The sequence below is a fragment of the Bactrocera dorsalis genome, chromosome 3 (assembly GCF_023373825.1).
Source record: "Bactrocera dorsalis isolate Fly_Bdor chromosome 3, ASM2337382v1, whole genome shotgun sequence".
In the NCBI taxonomy this organism is placed as follows: Eukaryota; Metazoa; Arthropoda; class Insecta; order Diptera; family Tephritidae; genus Bactrocera; species Bactrocera dorsalis.
This window is the reverse complement of record NC_064305.1, coordinates 7,649,363-7,670,013: the sequence shown is the minus strand read 5'-3', so window position 1 is coordinate 7,670,013 and position 20,651 is coordinate 7,649,363. Positions and strand designations below refer to the sequence as shown.

At 33.2% G+C, this 20,651-nt stretch overlaps 3 protein-coding genes across 26 annotated transcripts in view; 2 read left to right on the top strand and 1 right to left on the bottom strand.

Annotated features, from left to right (window-relative positions):
- The window catches only part of LOC105226885 (serine/threonine-protein kinase MARK2), a 53,934-nt gene extending 47,900 nt beyond the window's left edge, over nucleotides 1-6,034 (top strand). For 10 of the 18 annotated variants that reach the window (XM_029550462.2, XM_049453867.1, XM_049453864.1 and 7 more), the window contains one exon: nucleotides 985-2,344. In XM_029550462.2, coding sequence (XP_029406322.2) covers nucleotides 985-997 — 13 coding nt within the window. In that variant the 3' untranslated portion in view covers nucleotides 998-2,344. Of the gene's footprint in view, nucleotides 1-984; nucleotides 2,345-3,445; nucleotides 3,596-3,658; nucleotides 3,778-3,889 lie in introns of those variants that run through there. The other 8 variants (XM_049453866.1, XM_049453865.1, XM_049453853.1 and 5 more) reach the window with 1 other exon arrangement.
- A 1,107-nt stretch (nucleotides 6,035-7,141) lies between these two features.
- LOC105226883 (TAR DNA-binding protein 43) lies at nucleotides 7,142-10,710 on the top strand. Of its 6 annotated transcripts, none has more exons than XM_011206005.4 (7): nucleotides 7,142-7,201; nucleotides 8,414-8,665; nucleotides 8,734-9,044; nucleotides 9,115-9,319; nucleotides 9,415-10,130; nucleotides 10,182-10,343; nucleotides 10,404-10,710. In XM_011206005.4, the coding sequence occupies exons 2-7, from the start codon at nucleotides 8,425-8,427 to the stop codon at nucleotides 10,497-10,499; spliced, it is 1,731 nt and encodes a 576-aa protein (XP_011204307.1). In that variant the 5' UTR covers nucleotides 7,142-7,201; nucleotides 8,414-8,424; the 3' UTR covers nucleotides 10,500-10,710. The 6 variants fall into 6 exon arrangements, with proteins under 6 accessions (XP_011204307.1, XP_029406310.1, XP_011204305.1 ...); XM_029550450.2 differs by having other exon boundaries at nucleotides 7,147-7,285; XM_011206003.4 differs by lacking the exon at nucleotides 7,142-7,201 and adding an exon at nucleotides 7,475-7,617.
- A 1,191-nt stretch (nucleotides 10,711-11,901) lies between these two features.
- On the bottom strand, nucleotides 11,902-19,059 carry LOC105226881 (calpain-A). 2 transcript variants are annotated; one of them, XM_049453870.1, is made up of 10 exons: nucleotides 18,247-18,635; nucleotides 17,025-17,201; nucleotides 16,643-16,965; nucleotides 15,717-16,581; nucleotides 15,500-15,618; nucleotides 14,482-14,527; nucleotides 12,894-13,044; nucleotides 12,560-12,784; nucleotides 12,155-12,487; nucleotides 11,902-12,077 (listed from the first exon to the last, which is right to left on the bottom strand). In XM_049453870.1, the coding sequence occupies exons 1-10, from the start codon at nucleotides 18,574-18,576 to the stop codon at nucleotides 11,992-11,994; spliced, it is 2,655 nt and encodes an 884-aa protein (XP_049309827.1). In that variant the 5' UTR covers nucleotides 18,577-18,635; the 3' UTR covers nucleotides 11,902-11,991. The 2 variants fall into 2 exon arrangements, 1 of the variants encoding a protein (XP_049309827.1); XR_007422427.1 differs by lacking the exons at nucleotides 11,902-12,077; nucleotides 12,155-12,487; nucleotides 12,560-12,784 and having other exon boundaries at nucleotides 12,966-13,044; nucleotides 14,482-14,554; nucleotides 18,247-19,059.
- Nucleotides 19,060-20,651: the final 1,592 nt, after the last annotated feature.

Below are 20,651 nucleotides of genomic sequence, written 5' to 3'. Positions count from 1 at the left end.
ATAAAGCTATTTGCAAAGTAAAAAAAAAGAATATTATTAATAATTGTTCAGCAAGCGTAAAGCGTTTCGATTTGTGTTATTATGGAAAGTTTTATATGCGTCTGCAGAGATATTTCATTTGCCAAGTGACAATCCTTTTGTACAATGCCAGTAACGTTTACATACATATGTATATATACATATGAGTGTATGTAAATATTCAAATATTATTCAATGGTCATCATTTAAAAGCTATTGTAGCATTCAATTAACTAATATATATACGAATACATATACATACATACATATATACATACGATGTATGCTTTTATATACAAACTATATGCAGCTTTTTATGTAATTTGCCATCTTTGTGCGCGTCCAGACGAAAAGTTATAGAAATGTTTAGTAAATGGTCACATGCGTTACTACAAAAATACATACAGTATGTTTTGGAAAGAGCTAAAAGTGATGTACATACATACATACTACTTACATACCACATAACAGTTTAAATTAAAAAAAAAAAGTAAAAAAATAATTAAACTATACACATAATTACAGTTCAATTGGGGAGAGCAATAATGAAAAGAATTTTGAAATTAAAGTCCAGCTTTTTTACTACAGCATATGTATTCATACATATATAGGTGTATATATATATATATATACATATATATAGCTAAAAAATAAAATAAAATAACCTCTACTACATATTATGTTTGTTTAGTAAAGCATCTTTAAACAAAAATTTACTTCTCTCCTTCTATTTTTTATTCATTTTATATCGCACACGCTATATATATTTGTATTATTCGGTTTCATAAGAAGAATATCTAGTTGTTTTTGTCTTTTCGTTATTTATTTCTTTTCTATGTTCATTTGTAGTACTCTTCTTCAGTTGATTGAGATATTTAATGTTTTAGTATTTCTTGAAATATTACCAAACAATATTTTTTTAACAGTGAATAATTTCTTTTACTATTATTTTTTCTTTAATTTTAGGCCAAACCAGTAAATAACAAAAACAATGTTACGATTTAACGAATGCTAGTAGAAATTAAAACGAAAAATTTTACTCTTGAGTGAATGAAGGAGAGAAAACATTTCAAGTCTGCGGCAACGTTTGAAATGAGATATAATCAGTAAACGCAACATATTACGTTTGAATAATAAATAAATATACCACACACGTTTACTTTAAATTAATGTAAAGTAAACAAAGTTTGCAAACACAAACAAAGCAAAAAAACATTAAACATAAAATATTCATAAAAAAATAATAATTCTAACAATTAAGTAATGTCAATATTAATTTAATAACAAACAAACAAAAACAAAAAAAAACTTAAAAAATAATATAAATATTTTTTATATCACAACATTCTGTAGCAATAAGATCGCGCTGAAAGTTATATACATTTTAAATTAATAATTCTTTGTTGTCTTAAGTTAAAAATAGTAAACGCAATTGTGACCATTTAATTTCTATAGTTTTTTGTGCACTGTGTTATCAAAACTAAACTAACGTCGTGATCTTAAACAAAAAAAAATATAATAAATTACATTTAATATAATTACGTTTATTTAGAGCATGAAGATTGAAGTTAAGTAATGATGGAAATGAAAAATGCTGTTAAAAGTAATGAAGACATAAAATCCCGCTAAGTAAGGATATGTCTGTCGAACGATTTATATATACACGTTTTGTCAACTTACATATATACATAAATATATATATCTATATACCATATAGATCATATGATAATATAATTAAAATAAAGTGAAAACTATCAACATAAACACAACAAACAAGCAAACACACACTCACTTACTCACATTTGGCAAGTGGAAACAAAGACTTACAAAACTAAAAAAGAAAACGAACTGGTTGATGATTCTACTTCCTAATTGTTCTTATTATTTTCGTGGCTTGTTAAGTAGCAGCAGCAGAACAACAAAATTGTATATGTTGTGTGCAAAAACTCCTAAACAGTATATCGTACGATATGAATGAATATTTGTCAATACGTTAAGTAGTTAATAATATTTGTGTATGTGTTTTAAACAACCAATAGACGCAAATAAATCAATTTAGTAAACAATCTAACGAGTAACGAGTTTATATTTGTAATGGATGGACCTGTATTATAAAAAATACAAATTATACACAAACACACATGCACACACACGCCCACTACATTATCGTAAATAAAATTCATTGTATGTAATATAAAATTTTAGCTTAAGTATATGAGTATATATATAAATATAATATATATCCCGTTTGTGTAATAAAAATAAAAAAAATAATGTGTGACTATAATATTATTTTCAAATATATTAGTTTTCAAGATAAATAAAATCATGTATTTTGTAATTAATCTAGTACAGTGTTCACTAGTGCGCTACGCGTCATACGGCATGAAATGATACAGTTTTGTTCACTTTGGTTTTGACACATATGTATGTATGTAGTATGTACTATATTTATGTAGAATGTCCATTATTATAAACTGTATTATAAAATACAATTAATAAAGCATGCTACTTGTACATAATTTCCTTGATTCATTAATATTTAGATTTAGTAGAATACATAATGTTTATTAAAAAAAAAAATTATTACAAAAAAAATACACAACTAATAACGCTGCACACAAGGCATACATGTTACGTTAAATTCACACAAGTTGCCATAAAAAAAAATGCAAAAACAAACATAAAAAATTAAGCTTGCAATTCCATGCAGTAAAAAGTTGGTTTTTCGCGGTCGAACTCTGCGCTTAGAACGCACACTTTGAAGTTTCACAAACACTTGTTATGCCTTGCTGCCATCTTCTTATGAGCATTACAACATTTTTTTTTAAGTGTATAAAATTCATTTACATTTAGTTTACAAGAAATACAACTAAAATTATGATAAGCAGAAATTTGCGTTTGGAGATTTCAAATGTCAAATCATTTTCCACAATAGGTTACCTATGAAGATTAGGAAAAGTAATGGCAACGCTGCTATGTATGTTTTGTAGGAAAAGTCAAAGTATTCGCTAAGAACTACATACATACAATATATATAATAAAAATTGCAGTAAAGGAATTTGCTTTATGCTTATTTATGATAACCTGCGAACCTTTTATATTGCCTCCCCTAGTATCTCGGAAGCCTACAACTATAAAATTATTTTCAATTTTGCGTGTTTGACGTCAATTTTCAGCGCTTGCTGACAATTAAATACATATTTTTATTGTCGCTATCTTGTGCTCAATGTCCTTTTAGCTTACCAATTCATTTCCTTTAAATTTAGACCCAGCCTATTAACAACCCGCCCTAGTAATAAGCTTAAATTGTAGCCTTTCAATGCTTATGCCAAAAATATAGACACCAAAACAGGGTTATAAAACGCGCTAAACACTTAATTACGGGTAAAAAATTTGTTTTTGTTTTTATTTTAAATATCTGCAGCGCTTCAACAACTGAAGAATCAGCGAAGCCGCGCGTTTTGCGCTTTACATGGTCGATGAAAACCACGTCGCCGCTTATGCCCGATCAGATAATGCAGAAAATACGAGAAGTGCTCGATCAAAACAACTGTGACTACGAACAACGCGAAAGGTGAAGTCGTAAAAACTCGTGTTGAAATTCTTAAAATAATTTTTAACTGCTCTTATCCTCCAGGTTTGTGCTTTGGTGTGTACATGGCGATCCCAATACCGATTCATTGGTACAGTGGGAAATTGAAGTATGCAAATTGCCACGACTATCGCTCAATGGTGTGCGTTTCAAGCGCATTTCAGGTGATAAGAATATAATTTACTAGCAATTTTTAATATTTTATTTATTTCTTTTTTTTTTAATTCATTTTTTTTATTTTATTTGTTTTAACTCTTTTTATATATAAATTTGCAGGCACCAGCATAGGATTTAAAAATATTGCATCACGCATAGCATTTGACTTACGACTGTGACTCCACCAAACCAATACCGACGCGGCTGCCTTTGATTCTGATACTACAACAACAACCACCACACCTACACGCTGTCATCAACATACAACAACATCGACCAACAATCATACAACAACTATGAAAACATTTAACCTAGCCATCACCAGCAACATCATAAATGAAACGCTTACAAAAAATAAAGCAAAACCCGAATGTAGCAAAAATTGTGCAAATAGCATTTTTGGCAAAAAGAAATACAATTATTTGGATAATAATAAAAAACCAACGCTAACACTACCGCCAACTTCACCAACTGCTTCAAATACACAATGCGGTTGTTTGGCATTCGAATCCCTAGAAAATAAGACGCAGACGCTAAGTAAAACGAATCGGCGGAATTCGCCAACAAAGACGCCAACAAAAATTGGCAAAGACAAAAAATCAATAACGACCGAGAATATTGTTGGTTTGGCAATGGCAAAATGTTCGATAGAAACGTTGGAGAATTCGATCTCGCTTAAATCTGACATTGACACGAATGCACAAGAATCCTCACAATCACCGACTACAACAAAACCCGAAAAGTCTATTACCAAAGGTAACCACTTGATGAAGAAAACATTGGTAGTGGAAAAATTACGGAGTACCAATAGTGTAATTACACGAAAATTGTTTTCCACCAAGCGTGCGGTTACCTCAAATAGTAATAGCACTGACAAAACTAAAGAAACGCAGAAAATACCGGACTCAACGGATTTGGAAGATGATGATGACACAAATACCAATACAACTACAATAACTGCTACTGAAAAAGATAAAGTTAAAGAGGAAAGTCAAAGCATGATCACCTCACTGCTGCGTACAACAACGCTTTAAATTGTTTGTTGAATATCATATGCTTCAAATTTCGTCTTTAATACTTCTGAAATCTCTTAAAAATAATAATAATGTATTTATATTAAAACATAGCCCCAAATAATATAACCCTGTTTTTATATATGCCCTTTTCATGTTCAATAATTGTTATGATGCATACCCAACAAAACACACATACAATATACTATACAAAACATGTAGCTTATGTTATATAAATTTTTGTGTTAAAACCAAACATGTGGAAACCAGAACAAAACTAAAAACAAAAAAAAACTATAAGCAAATGTGCAGCGCCGCTTTTTCGTTGTTTATACATACTTATGTACGTTGATAATGCTTACACCTACCATTCAACTTTGCTGAGAGACGATTTTAAAGGCATATTTGCGCGTAATATATGTACGTGAATGCGTTTCAAATTGAAATTGTACAACTCAGATGAAATCGTTTTCGCCAAACATAATCAAAATATCCCATCGAAACCCTTTCGCACCAAAGTTGAAAAGAAATTATAAAATATTCCTCTATTTGTTTTGTTTTCTATTTCTATGTTAACCTTTGTCTATACGTTTCGCAAACTTTTATACAAGTATCTGTAATCGCTAAACAGTTTATAGTAAGTTTTAAATTAAAAAATGGCAATCATTTCTTTACGCATGTAAAGTCAATAGCTTTTTAAACAAACATATATAATAAAAAAATTACAATATTTTAACGTTTGAAAATTTAACTACAAATTCATTACTATTGATTGAGAACATTGACTCATAATCATAAACAGAATATAGTCGATGCAAGATTTACCATTTAACAATTGAGTTGTGTTTATTTGTAAAACAAAAAGTTGACTATCGAAACAAACATAACAAAAAATACAAAAATACTTCAAGTAAGACCGACGACCCCATTTTGACTTGTGATCATACATATATCATAGTTTTTATTATATTTTTCAACTACCTGCGAGCGATCGGAAAAATTGCAAATATTTATTTTATATTATGAAATTTTTTTATTAACTATAATTTTTATTTTATTTTTATTACAATTATTTTTTGTTGTATAATGCACTTTTATCCATTTAATAGTTCTGTACTGCAACGTGTGAAAATTTATAAACGTAAACAAAGTGAAAATACATTGGCTAAAGTGCCAACTACATAGTAGGTCATTGGCTAAAATTTCATGTGAGTTTACCCAAATTTCACTCTTTTTATGCCTTATATTATTTGTTGTCTACAAACATTTCGACGACAAACAAAAAATATTTTGTTGTTGCATTAAAGATATGAGTAAAGAAAAACATGAATTAGACAAACTACCATTTACACTTCCCGAACAAAAAGCACTATAAATTTGAGAAGAAAAATCATTTAGCCTATCACTTTATAATCTTGTATTCCATATGCATACGGAAATACAATAAAAGAATAAATAAAATAAAAACAAGTGTTCAAAACTTATTCGTAGAATGGAAGGATTGTGAAGGAAAATTTTTGGTCAAATTAGAAACTCTGAAAATAATTGAAATACAGCTACCGTTCCAATGGCAGTCGGGTCTAAATAACTAGAAGGGCCCCGATTTTTATCCGATCAGGAACTGTCAGCTCTACCATTCCTCGAAGTTCCGTCAAGAAGCTTCGAAATTAGTAAATTTCTCTAATGAAGTGCGGAACAATGGAACTGTAATAACGTGGAAGATAAGAAATATTACAGAATTTTACAACATTATTAGAGAAAATTTAATCGTTTATTGCAAGCAGGTGTGGGTTGTGTTTATTGACGGAATGTGAGTATACCAGTAAATCACGTCTACCGAAACTCCAATCCAGAATATCGCGAAACTAACACATACACACCATGCTATTAATATTGGCTGCGTAAAAAAGATATGATCGCTCGTACCCAGAAGCTTCGGTTAGAATTTTCAATTGAACCTGAAGAAACTCATATACATTTTAACATAAATCTCTGTCAGCTTTATTGGGTAAATAACCGGTGATTTAACCGATAGGTGGCTGCTGGCTATGTCTCATTGGTTTTGTTGTATTTCTTTTATTTCCTCATTCTAAATGCATACCACATTCTATTAGGCATGAGAAAATTTTATTTGGGTTATTAAACAGCTGTCCTTTTCTACATTTTTAGAGCATACGTATTAAAATTTAGCACATTTTTTAATGTGTGTTTTATTTACCAAATACTTTCTAAATACATTCCACAAATGCTTTGGTGCTGCTTTGTTCCACGCAACATTTAAATGAGTGTTAGTGGCACAAGGTATTTTCTGATTTTAATTATGATCTGGCAACCTTACACGGTATTATTTAATCGGCTGGGTTCTTCGGATATTTCAAGCACCAGATTAACACCGGTTATTCTCGCTGGGCGGTCATAAGTTAATAAAATTTTGTTTTAAGATTAGGAGTTAATAGTAAATAAAGTGGAAAATGAGTGCTTTGCGTTCACATTTTGGGAAATTGTAAATATATATTTTTATTACTGCTCATTTTGTGAATTGTGTCTACGTGAATGAAGCTATGAACGGTGTCGAGTGAAACGTGTGCATAGCGTGAAAAGAGCGATTTGAAAGGAAGAGAAAAGTGGAACACTGGCATAGTCCTAGATGTACATTGCTTAAAATAAAATATACTAATTACAACAGCACACAGTTTTTTATAACTTTCAATATAAGTTAAAAGTTACTTATTTCCAAAAAAACAAAAAAAAAATATCAAACAAGCAAAAAAATTAGGTGTGAATTTTGAGAGCGAGCGAACGAACAAGCAGCGTGCGAAAGCGTTAAGAGAGAAGGTGACAAAATATGATTGTGTGTATTGTGTGTATAGCAAAAGAAAAATATTTTATATATACATACAACGTTCAAGATTGATTCTACTGGGTTGAGTGGTGTTAAAATTATTACATTAGTATCTATATATACTTATATGTATATAATTTATATTTTTTCTTTTTCTCTATATGATAAAGGCTAATTTTGGTTTCATTCTACATGCCACATTCTTATATTTAGTAATGATTTTCCAAAAATCCAATTAATATTATCAACTACTTTATTGATTAGCCAATATTCACATTTATGTAAGAAAAGAATTTACTGTAAAAAGCAAATGCAAATAATTTCATTTTGATAAATTAATTAAGCAAAATCCAAACGAGTCGTTGATTGGAATGATTCTTAAAAATACACACTTCTTTGTGTATATAACATGTGTATGTATATTTGTATACCTCTTTTTTTTCTTTTTATCGCTTTATTAAAATATTTCTTCAAAATATGGAAATACTTTTTGAATGCAATTCCCAATGTTGTTTATTATATACTCTCTAGTTAATACAACTTTTAATTTAATAAAACACTTCCAGTGGAGAATGGTATGAAATTGACGTACTTTTATGTTGAAAATAATAAAAATTAAATCTTAATACAAATTAATTAAGAATATTATCATTTGTAATTTGAGACGTATTTTCAAAGTTGCTACATATAATATTTAATTTACAAAATTTTTTTAATTTGTTAAAAATTAAATATATACTATTTTCCTATTTATATTTATAATAATTTTATATTTTTTCGTGACAACAGTAATACATATAATGGATTTTGTACAAGTAGCCGAAGAAGAGGGTGAGGAACCCATAGAGCTTCCAGCAGAGGAGGATGGAACTTTACTTCTATCCACCTTGCAAGCTCAATTTCCTGGTTCATGTGGTCTAAAGTATCGCAATGAAGATACGAAGGCAGTGCGCGGTGTGCGTTCGAATGAGGGTCGCTTATATCCGCCATCTTCTGAAGACGGTTGGGGTTCAAGCGTATTTTTCTGTGTTTTCCCCAAAGGTAATTTTGTTATTTACCAAATATTATATTGATATCATTTTATATTTAATGTATGTTTATATTTACAGAAAACAAACGCAAAAGTGATGACAATTTGGAAAACTCCACCGCCAAAACTAAACGTATTGAAACTCGTTTACGTTGCACCGATTTAATTGTTTTAGGTTTACCTTGGAAAACCACGGAGGATAGTTTGCGCGAGTATTTTGAAAGTTATGGTGAAGTGTTAATGGCACAAGTAAAAAAGGATATGAAATCTGGTCAATCGAAAGGTTTTGGGTTTGTACGCTTTGGTTCGTACGAAGCTCAAATGCGTGTGCTCTCGTCTAGACATTTAATTGATGGACGTTGGTGTGAAGTAAAAGTACCAAATTCTAAAGTAAGTTTATAACTCCGATTAATACTAAAACATGAAAAATTAATTAAAATATTTTCCTCCTATTTCATAGGGTATGATGCATCAAGTGCCATGTAAAGTATTTGTTGGTAGATGTACTGAAGACCTAACCGCCGATGATTTGCGAGATTACTTTTCAAAATTCGGAGAAGTAACCGATGTTTTCATACCAAAACCTTTTCGTGCATTCAGTTTCGTAACATTTTTGGATCCTGAAGTTGCGCAATCTTTGTGTGGCGAGGACCACATTATTAAAGGTAATGCCGAGAAAATTTTACCATAAATAGTAATGTTGTATATATTGAGAAAAATGCCTGGATTTATTACAATTAATATATATATTTATTTATAGGTGTATCGGTACATGTTTCAAATGCAGCCCCAAAGTCGGAACAAAATCGAAACTCTGGTCATAACCAACAAAATTACTCGTACAATTCTCAAAGTAGCATCGGCAGCGGCCTACACATGTTACATCATCAAGGCCTTAATGCAAGTGGCAGCGCTGGTGGAGGCGGTGGCGGCGGCGGTGGTAGTAGCAATAACAGTTCTGGACGCAACGGCCATCAACGTTCGAGCAATTCGAATAATATGCTGAGTGATGGACCCATGTCGGGCAGTTCTAATAACGGTTCATATGGCATGAATGGTAATGGCTATGGTGGCAACAACAATGGATTTAATAGTGGCGGCAGTTTGGGCGGCAGCAGTAGCGGATTGATGGGAAATTCTGGCAACCGGTCAGATGGATCAATCACTCCATATAATCGTGGCAATGGAGGTAATTATATGAATAGTCGTTCAATGGGTCCTCAGCATAGTAGCAGTGGAAATATGGGTTGGAATAATCAAACCAATCGTGGTCATCTCGATATGCCCAATTTGCAAGCGTTAGGCATAAATCCACAAGGGCCAAATCCACCAAATCAAGGTCAAAATATGAATAACCCATTGGGTGTCGGCCTCAATTTGAACTCATTACCAATGAATCCTGCTATCGTGGCTGCTGCCTTGAATCAATGGAGTCTACTCGGCAATCAATTGCAGAATCAGTCGCAAGATCAACAGGTAAACATTGAGATACATGATTGTGAAGCTCACAATTTAAATAAATATAAGGTATCAAATCAGGGTGGAAATTTTTTGTCTTGGATGGCCCAAGCTAGTAACTCGGGAAATGGTGGAGGTTTAAATGCCAGTGGCAAAGGCAACAACTCAAATAATCCTAGTTCTAATGGAAGTGCAGGCATGGGCTCAGGATCCTGTAATGATACACAACAGGTCCTAAAACAACTACATACACACATTTAACTCATCTAAAATATTTTTTTCTCTTTTTAGAATGGCAGTACTAACTCGAGCAGCCAAGGATGGTCACGTCAAAACTCTGGTGGTGTATCGCAAGGCTCGGCTGATGTTAAACCGAAATTCATTTAAATTAAATTAAAGCAAAACATTAAAACTGAACAAAAATTATGTGAGAGCTAGCTACGTGTGTGTATGATGATAATTTTGACGCGATTTTTAAATTTTGACCGGTATTTCATTAAACATAAATAAATATGTAATCGTAAAATGGTTAAAATCATGCTTAACAGTAACAGTATATTGATCTGAATAAAGTTTTAACCTCTATTGTAGTGCAAAACCTGAAGAGTTTTATTTTTTGATATACATATTGTCGGGTCACTTAGAAGTAAGGTTTTATTTCAGTTGAAAAATGCTGATTTTGTTTTAGAATAAAATATTTATTCCCTAAATCGGACCATCTAGTATCTAGTTGTCATATATATAATCTGGACAATGGGAATCAGATGCTTGAAGGGAGAATTTTTTTTTTATTTTTGAAGGATATTATAGGTTCGGTGCAAGTGAAGTTAACATTTCTTGTTTCATTTCAAATATTAAAATTTAGAATTATGCATACATACATATGTATATTTTATTAAATTAATTTCAATAAAATTATTTTCTAAAATAAAAAAAAAAACAATATAATTTATATTTTGTGTATATTGATTCATTTTATTGCAGCAGTTAAATTTAACAATATTTTTTTATGATATAAAATTGCAATACAAAAATACAGCACTCGATATAATACACATACATAATTGCTTAACTTTGTTACTAAAATTTCAAACAAAAACAAGAACAAATATATATTTATCTATGCTTATGCGTCTTTAAACATTGACTGTATTAGTTACTGTCTTTAGAGCATAACAGCTGTTGTTACGTATTGACTGAGGTAATTTCTGTTTTGCAGTTACAGCAAAAGTCCACTAATAAAAATTATTACGAAAAATATACTTCTGACAGTAAGGCAATCGTTCATATTTTCTTCTCACAATTTATAAGGAAAGTGCAACATATAAAATTAATTGTGCTATGCAAATAGTATTTACAAGACAAATGCACAATATGTACTTATCACACGGTGTATGATTGTATTAAATTTATATTTGAAAAGTTGTAATATTTGGTATATGCGAATTAGTGTTAGTTAAATTTAATTTTGATTTCATTAATTTAAATTTAAGTAAATTTTTTTATTAGTATTTTTTGTTGTTCATTTTCTTTGTTCGTTTAGACAAATTTGCAAAAAAGAGTTCAAAATCTTTAACATATATACGTTTAGAGGGAGAGCATGTGGCGAATGAGATGTAAAGAGAGAGAATTAACTCCGTATATGTAAAGTTTGGGAAGCATTAGCAAAGACACTGGGCAGTTAGCATAGAAATATTCGACAAATGAGATTCATTGCTCAACATCAATCATCAATAGAAAAGGGTTAAATGTATGTTTTGTTGTAGATATTAGATAAGTTTTGGATAAGGTGTGTGTGTGTGTGTATATGTAGTTGGATTCGAGTTATGAGAGATTCATCGGCTATAATAATGCATAATAAGTAATTATGAAATTTATTTTATGAATATATAGTTTTTTCAATCCATTCGTCCATGCTGAATGTAGCCACATCTTTGTTTTCGGTGTCCCGCTGCTTGAATATATCTGCAACAGAAAAAATATATTTTGATTACATACAGCAAATTTATTTTTCTGCAAATAATGCCTTCACACACACATACCAATATAAGTTCTAATTTTGACTGCACACATAAGGAAATCATCGAATGAAATTTTACCATCGCGCGAACCATAACGATGTGCCAACGCATTGAGTATACGATTGTTGAGGTGATAACCGGCAGAGTTGAGCGCATCACGCAATTTAAAGCCATCAATGCGTCCGGTTTGTTCCGGATCGTAAAGCTTAAATACCGCTTTCCATTTTGCTATGTCGGTGAGTAGGGCTTCGAACTCCTCGAAGCCCAATTTACCCGACTGATCGACATCCATCATGGCAACCATGGAGCGGCAGACATCCTTAGAGAAACCATTACTACTCTCCTCCATTATGACTATAAGTAAAAAAGGTGAAAATAATCAAGAATATTACTTTGGTAATAAATTACATTTAAGCCGTTTCTCACCTGGTGGCAAACCCATATAACCGCCAGGCTTGGTTTGATTTGCATTTGAAGGATTTTGTTCGTTGCCCTCCGAAAAGATGCTCTCAAATGGTGTGCCCTTGCAAAATGGACCACAAATAAGCGCTAAAATATTGAGGCCACCACCCTCAGCCGGAGCGCCACCGCCAACGTCAGCGTTTTGCACATTATAATTGTATGGTGTATAGCTTGTACTCTTTGGCAAGTCTGTTTGGTGTCGGGCATGAAAATATGTAATGTTGAAATTATTAATTTTATTATTATTAATGTATTTATAATTATTTAACACAAAATTTGACATTACACAGCCACTTACCATCTTTCATTGAATGATCCAATATCCGTTTCAATTCCATCCAATCCACTTCCATGTCTGGACCGGCAATACTTTTGAAAAGTTTCAAAAGACTTTCATTATGTCCTTCGTTCGGTCTGGGATCCATTGGGTTTGGAAGATTTGGCAACACCTGCACAGTAACAGACAAGTTTTAGAAATATTTCGTTAAGATTTGACGAGCAAACAAACTAGAGAATAGTACTTAGAGGTTATAGCACAAAACTAAAGAAATTGCTAGATTATAGAAATATATAGATATACATATATGTATAAATATTAATATGTACGAGTACACAAATTCCATATATAAAAATATATTGGTATGCAGTTTAGGGGGGCTACTTGCGGATTTTCTACATAACATTGCTAATTTCTTTTACTGTATGCTTTTTTTATCACTCGAGACTAGAATGCTTCAATAAAAAATATATTATATAATATTTACTTAATGGATTATATTCACTTTTGAATTTCAAAAGATTATTATTTTTTGCGTAAATAATATATGTATGTACATATATATACTTAAAAATGTTCTCCGAAAATTTAAGGTTAATCTGGCAAATAGTTCCAGAGAAATGGGCGTAATGGAGATTATATACAGTTGGAATTTTCAAAAAATCCAAAATATGTGTAAAAATTTTTAGATCAATAAATTTAAAAGTTTTCGTAAAAAAAAAAACTGGATTTTTTTTATTTAGTGCAATCAATTTCTTTCTCGAAACGCTGTTGTCAGAGTCGGCGAGGAACATTTCTCTGAATCAGCTGGTCCGATCGGTTTGAACGATTTTCTTAGATATATTTGTCGCGTTTTCTTTTTTTTATCTGCAAGTGAATATGACCCCTTAAGACTTGAAAATTGTAATCTACTACTTTAAAATGAAATCAATAGTTAAGGAATAGTATTCTATTGGAGTGCTTTTTTAAGGTTTTCATAGCCTTGGTTGTAAGCTGTAGTTTTCTCTCATACATAAATTTATATTTACCTCGATGTCATCTTAACTTTTTAGTCACAACTGTCATGAACTACACCAACTAATCAGCAATAACCACTTTAACAACCACTTTTTGTTTATAAACACCATATAATTTGAAATTTTCAATATTTTTATTAATAAATTGTATTAATTTTAATTAAAAATTGCTGTAAGTATATTTATACGATAAATGATTTCAATGGCTAAGCGGTAAACGCAACTATTATGTAAGTGGAATTATGCAAAAAAAATGTTGAAATGAATTTGAAAGTTGTGCACTGAAATATATGAATATTACATATGTAACAGTTAAATATGCAGATAAAAATACAATTTGACTTATGGAGACAATGACCTCGAATGAACAACCATAATTTTTATTGTAGAATTAAATTCAATGAATGTTTTATCAGACCAAGGTAAATGAAAGTACTTTAAGCGATTTCTACACACTAGCCAAACCCTGAGCAAAAGCATTCCTATATGTATTTATGTAAATTGTAAGTAATTACATGCATGCATGTATGTGCAGCAGTTATATACAAGCATGAAGTATATATGTAAATACTTAAATTAACATTGTTACTAACCTTATCATCAGTCGGGCTTCCATATCCAACATGGTCGTCATTCTCTCTGGTGTATTAGTAGTATTGGAAGGATCAAAAGGGAAAGAGAAGAAAAAAGTTTGGTAAAAGAGTGCAGACCAAATGACAAACCCACAAAGGATTGTCAAGCACATCCATTCTGAATTATGTAGGTCTGTGACACACAGTTAAAGTATATGGAATGAGTAATTAGGTACAGTGAAAATGCACTTTAGCGGGCTAAGCGGCAGGAGTATGCCTCATGCACAACAGGTGGATATTCTTTAGATTCGTAGTATTATATGTACGTATATTTATTCGAAAAAGTTTATATAAAGCGTATAAAAGAATAAAAAAAAAAATATAAAAAAATTGTAAAAAAACGTAAAACAAATAAAAATAAAAAAAAATGGGTAGTCGATAAAGTCTTTTCGTATTTTCAATCAAACTGCAACTTATATTTTTTTTATTTAAATAAAATATGTACCATTTTGGTTACTACTTTTTGCCATTTTTCCTTTATTACATAAGTGTAAAACTTTTATCAGAGTAAATCGAAATTTCAAAATTTCCAGAACGGAAGCGAGCGAACTATAAATGTGCTAGACGAACTTACACGTCTCCGTAAACTTCACAAATTTCATTGGTGGCTTGCGTGGCATTCTTCCCTTTTTTATAAAAAAAAAAACGACTGCAACGAAATCTATTGACAAAATACGAAAAGACCGTTTCGACTACCCAATATTTATTCGAAAAAAGTTTAAATAAACTGTATTAAAAAAATTATAAAACAAATAAAAAAATATATAAAACAAAAAAAATATAATATATATTAAGGTTAGCAAACTAGGCCAAGTAGTCAAGAGCACTCAAAAATTACAAAAAAAAAAAAATAGAATTTAATATTTACAAACCGATACAAAAGAAGCATATTTTCGTTTAAAATAGCGCTGTTTCACTGTACTTATGATGATTATGAATGAGTTGCAAGAAAAAATAATAATTATATATAGATACATACTCCATGTTATTCTGAGTTTCCGAGAAAACACGAATAACGAATTCACCTTCCTCATTTGGATCAAAGGTTGATGGTACAATTAAGTAATGACCAGGTGGCAGCTTAAAACGTGCACAAACCTAATAATACAGATTAAAAATTTGTATTTTAAAATTTTTTTACTTCTTCGCCTTCATATTTATATAAATTGGTATACAGTAACTGAAATCACACTCACCTCACGGGTATTAATGAAATGTGGCGAACGTCCAACGGATGCACGATATTTAAAGAAATTCACACCCTGTGGACGCGTGTGTAAGTCATCTTCGGTTAGATGATAAATAGCAAAACCGATTGTCAAACATTCCATGCCCATATTACGCTTTGAACGACGATTTTTTTGCATCAGCGCCACAATGACCGTACACTTGCCATCATCATCATCTTCATCCGGATCAGCTAGTGTTATTACGTACTGTGGATTATGCCAAAAGGTGTCTAAAAAGTTACGACAACCACCAGCTGTTACACCTTGGGTCCATTCACCCTCAAACATAGACATTTCCCAACGTCGTTTACCACTATTTTGTTGCTCCTCGGTAAGCGAATCAGGTGATAAATTACAGATTTCAACACGATCGAAATGATTGAGGAAATCTTGAAATGACATCCAAAATTCACCATCACGATCAAATGTTAAACCGATTTCCTGTTTCTGATCTTCGGGTATATAACGCCATTCGGGTGAACTGTCACTCCACGGACCATTCCATTCGGCCTCATTACCCCAGGGATTACGCATACGTATCATTGGTATTTTACCTTGCCGATTGGGTACAGCAATATCGAGTAAACAAACTTTGGTTATAGAGTATGCGTGACCACGTATCAACCCTTGTGGCGTCTCAGCCTCCAAAACATTTGGATCCGGCTCTAATGAGCAACCCATTAAGGAGTTACGGTCGACAGCTTTATGTAAAATGTTGAATAGATTTGGTGGTGCCTCTTTTAAGTCATACCATTCCGTTACACCGCCGGTAAAATCTTCCATACCCTCACAAGTGGTGCCGCCCTTAAGCGCTTCATATGAGCCATGTAATCTGTGGGTGTGAAGTGAAAATTTACTTAAATATAAAAAATAACAGAGCTTGTTTCACGCACTTGGCATAGGCTTTCTCCAGCAGTGCACTCCAAAATTCGTTCTTCTCAGTGGAATGCATATACATCAATTCGCCACGATATGTCGGCAGACGATCGTCGACCACCACATCAATCCATTTACCATACTGCCAAAAGCAAAAATGAAAAATACCAGCATAGCTCTCCTCGAAGCTTTGATCTGGTGGCACAACGCGAAAGAATAGATTTGGATCCTGGGTTAGATTGGCAGTGGCGGCGAGCAACCAACAGTCGCCCAATTCGCCTTGCTGCACATCGAAACGCGAATAGCCTTCCACGAAGAATTGTGGATCATCAGCGATCTCCTGCATTTTTTATAATTGTTTTTATTGTGTGCACATATTTTTTTCATAACTGTACTTACATGCGGTCTCATCCATTCAATGTGTCGATCGGGTCGTTGTGAAAATAGAAGAGATTCGTTGTTGGCTGGAAACAGCGGATCCTCAAATAAGGAGCCATTAGCTAGGCACATGCTCCGAATGGACTCAAAGTCTTGGATATCTGCTTGTACCCGTGTACCACTGCCCTTTTCGCCAAGCTATCAAATATTTGTGAAATAATTTCTCATAAATCATAAACAACTAACCAACCCTTACTAAATATAGTGTGTTTTGTGTGCGTTTACAGCAAAAAAGGCATAACTAAAAAATTTACAAAAAAAAAGTTTCCTTTTGTGAACTAAAATAGGTTTTATAACGTGTAAAAATGTCTTTTTTCTGTGGTCGAAGGATAAGCGCTTGTTGAAGAGTCCTAGAACTGTAATTCAATGCGAACCAACTCCAGTTCAAACCGTCAAACTCCCAGGAGTGTTTCTTTTATGAAAAATACACTTCTCAAGCGAATCCAACAGCTTCTAAGAGGCGGCTTAAGTCCGTCATTAAATTAAATTTGAAGTAGCGCTAATATTACAGAAAAATACAAAAAATGTGTCTAATATTAGTTGCAGACACATCCACTCGACGCTGCCGAAAATACTCGAGAGAGAGATTTGCCATCTCATCAGCACAAACCGAATTGATAAACATATTTTCTAGATTACAGGGTTTGTTCGGAAAGTAAAAGAACTGATTTTCTTCCGCCGCGACTGTACTTCGAAGCGTGCACACACCGACTGAACTCGGTAGAAGGCGTTCCTAGCTAACAAAGGAGCATTTTCGTGCGACGTGTTTCTGTGAGTGGTGCAAGCCGAGAATGCAGCGTTCGTTAGAGCAGAGCTACGCGATTAAGCTCTGTGTGAAACTCAGTAAATCTGCGACAAAGACGTTTAAAATGATTAATCAGGCTTACCCAGATGTTTACTTTAGCAAGAAGTCAACATATTTTGGTTAATGTTTTGGGTATGAAGCCTACCAATTCTAGACTCGATACCCAAAATATTTGAATATTTTGCAATAACGACGTCGAGTAGAGGTCTCAAAGGACTTGCTTGACAAGATAGCTGAAGATTTTTTATTTAGTATTATAATACTGCTGACGAGACGAGGGTAAATGAATATAGCGTCGAAACTGTACAGCAATCTAATGAGTAGCGTGAGCGTCAATACTTTAGGACACATTTCTACAAGATTTCAGTTAGTTCGTACTTTGTAAATCAGCTGTCCATCGAAGGTACGCTTTCGCACCAACGGCGGTGGTTTCTTAACAGCTTCACTCAACTGCTTTTCACATTTCACATCACACGAGTCGAGTTGCACACTCTTACTATCCACACTGTCCGCATCAATCGGCGCTAAATTGTAGTAAAGTGCCTCGATACTTAAACTGCCGGTCAAGCAGGCAGTTCTACGCAATTTCGCCGCGTTTTCGGTGTCTCTTATATCCGCTTTGGTGCAAACATCGCTCTCCACTTGAAATACATAGGTATCGGCAGCTAAGGTGGAAGTGCGACTATAGTCACTTTCTTTCGTCAACATTGCTGACTTATAACTCGCTTTTGTCTGCCTACTCGAGGAGTACACGCGCTTGAATGACTAGCACGCGGACACCAGAAACGCTATCTAGGTCCTGTTTGCTGTTTTCAATGGACAATAGCCTGTGTCTAGACGTGATATGCGCATCGCAATCATTTAAATAATATTATGGATATTAAGGAGTGCTACGCAACTCATTTTATACCATATAGCTCATTTATACCGTGTGTGTGTGTGTGTACTGTTGGGAATGGAATGGCGCACCAATGAAGGGATAATTTAATGCTTTTTTAACTCAAATATGTCACGAATAACGGTTGTTAACGCATGATAGTTGACTAAATTAGGCTGAAAAATCTCTCTATTGGGAGAAAAATCGCATATCCATGTGGTAGGTGGCCCGTACAGAGGTACCGTTATAACATCATTTTTTTTACGGTACACTTAAAGCTCATACTGAATTAAATTTTATGCTAACATACGCTAATTTTGAGTATCATAGCACCTTGTTGTTGTTTAATTTGGCGCAAGCGTGAATGGGAGTGCGTACTAACATATCCTTCGAATGTGTGCGGAAAGCGGTACTTTCCATTTGCCTTATTATCACTTGCAGGCACTCCTTAAACTTAACACTATAACGGTATGCAGCAAACATATGTATGCTTAAATAGCTGTGTTTGCGCGTGTAGAATGTGACAAGGCAGTGGCGTAGGCCTTGAAGTTTGTCCTAGCAAGGTTTTACATTTTTTATAGTTGGAATGTTTGTAAAACTCAATTGGTTTTTTATATATAGCATATAGCAGATGTACGAACTGACCGCTCAACTTCAATTTTTATATGGACAACTTTTTTATGTGACAAGATATCTTACGTACTGTTCAAGTAGCTCTGAATACATTGTTTAGATCGCACACTTAAACCACATAGCTGCCATACAAACTGAACGATTAAAATCAGGATAGAAATCCTTCAAAAATCGTTTATCCTATAAGAAATGCAACCGCTACCGCATAATTAGCTTCGGTATAGCCGAAGTTTGGTGGAATTTAGTGAATTTTCTACAAGAACTTTCGGCCGCGGCTCGATAGGCAGGGGTCATTTGCTACGCTTTATCTAGAAAAGAACATTTCAAATCACACTAACAGAACGCGGATGGCGCAAGGATACGCGATGCCCCAGTGGAACTTTCAACAATTATACAGACGGATCAAAAATGGTAGATGGAGTGGACACCGGGATCTATTGCGCGAAGCTAAATCTTAGGTGACCCTTCAAGCTCCCGGAATATTGTAGTATACTTCAGGTAGAAGTCTTTGATGTCAGGATACTCGCTAAAATAAAATAAATTACGTTAAAAATATCAATATATACGTCGAAAACCAAGCGGCAATTAAAGCAATAATTTTACATCGACTTTCATCAGGGAATGCCCTTAGCAGCAGGGAGGTTGTAGATAAAGTGGCTGTATACTATATATATACTGGGTTCGAGGGCCACAAGGGCGTTCCGGTAAATGAAATATCTGATGAGATAGTCAAGAGTGACATTCGCTTTACTAACGAAGTAGCTCTAAAAATATGCAAGCCAACGAAATTTCTGAAAGGGCTGACAGACGGATCGGCGTGAGATGGAATGCCTTAGGGGCCTCCAGGATCACCAAGATCATATGCAACAGAACGGAAGAAAAACATGCAAGTTTTCTACTCTCACGGTCTCGAAAAGACTGCAGGAAGTTTGTTGATTCAGTCACAGGTTACGACTTAGTGACATCACAGGTGAACCGTATGTGCATTATTAACGATGATTCATGTAGAAAGCGCAGGGAAAGAGCATATGAGAGACACTGGAACACCTTCTCTGCTTATGTCTAGCCTTATCCAGAACTTGGTTCAGATATCTAGGAGCTTCATAGTTCAAAGGACTGGAGGATGTATCAGAATTAGATATCAAGTTCCCATTAATCAACGCAAAACGCGTTGACGTGCTGTACGACGTAAAATTACTGTTATTTTCCTAAGTGTGGCTCTTTATTAGCGCTACAGACCCCTTAAGACATTTTAACTTTACAGCTATGTGGT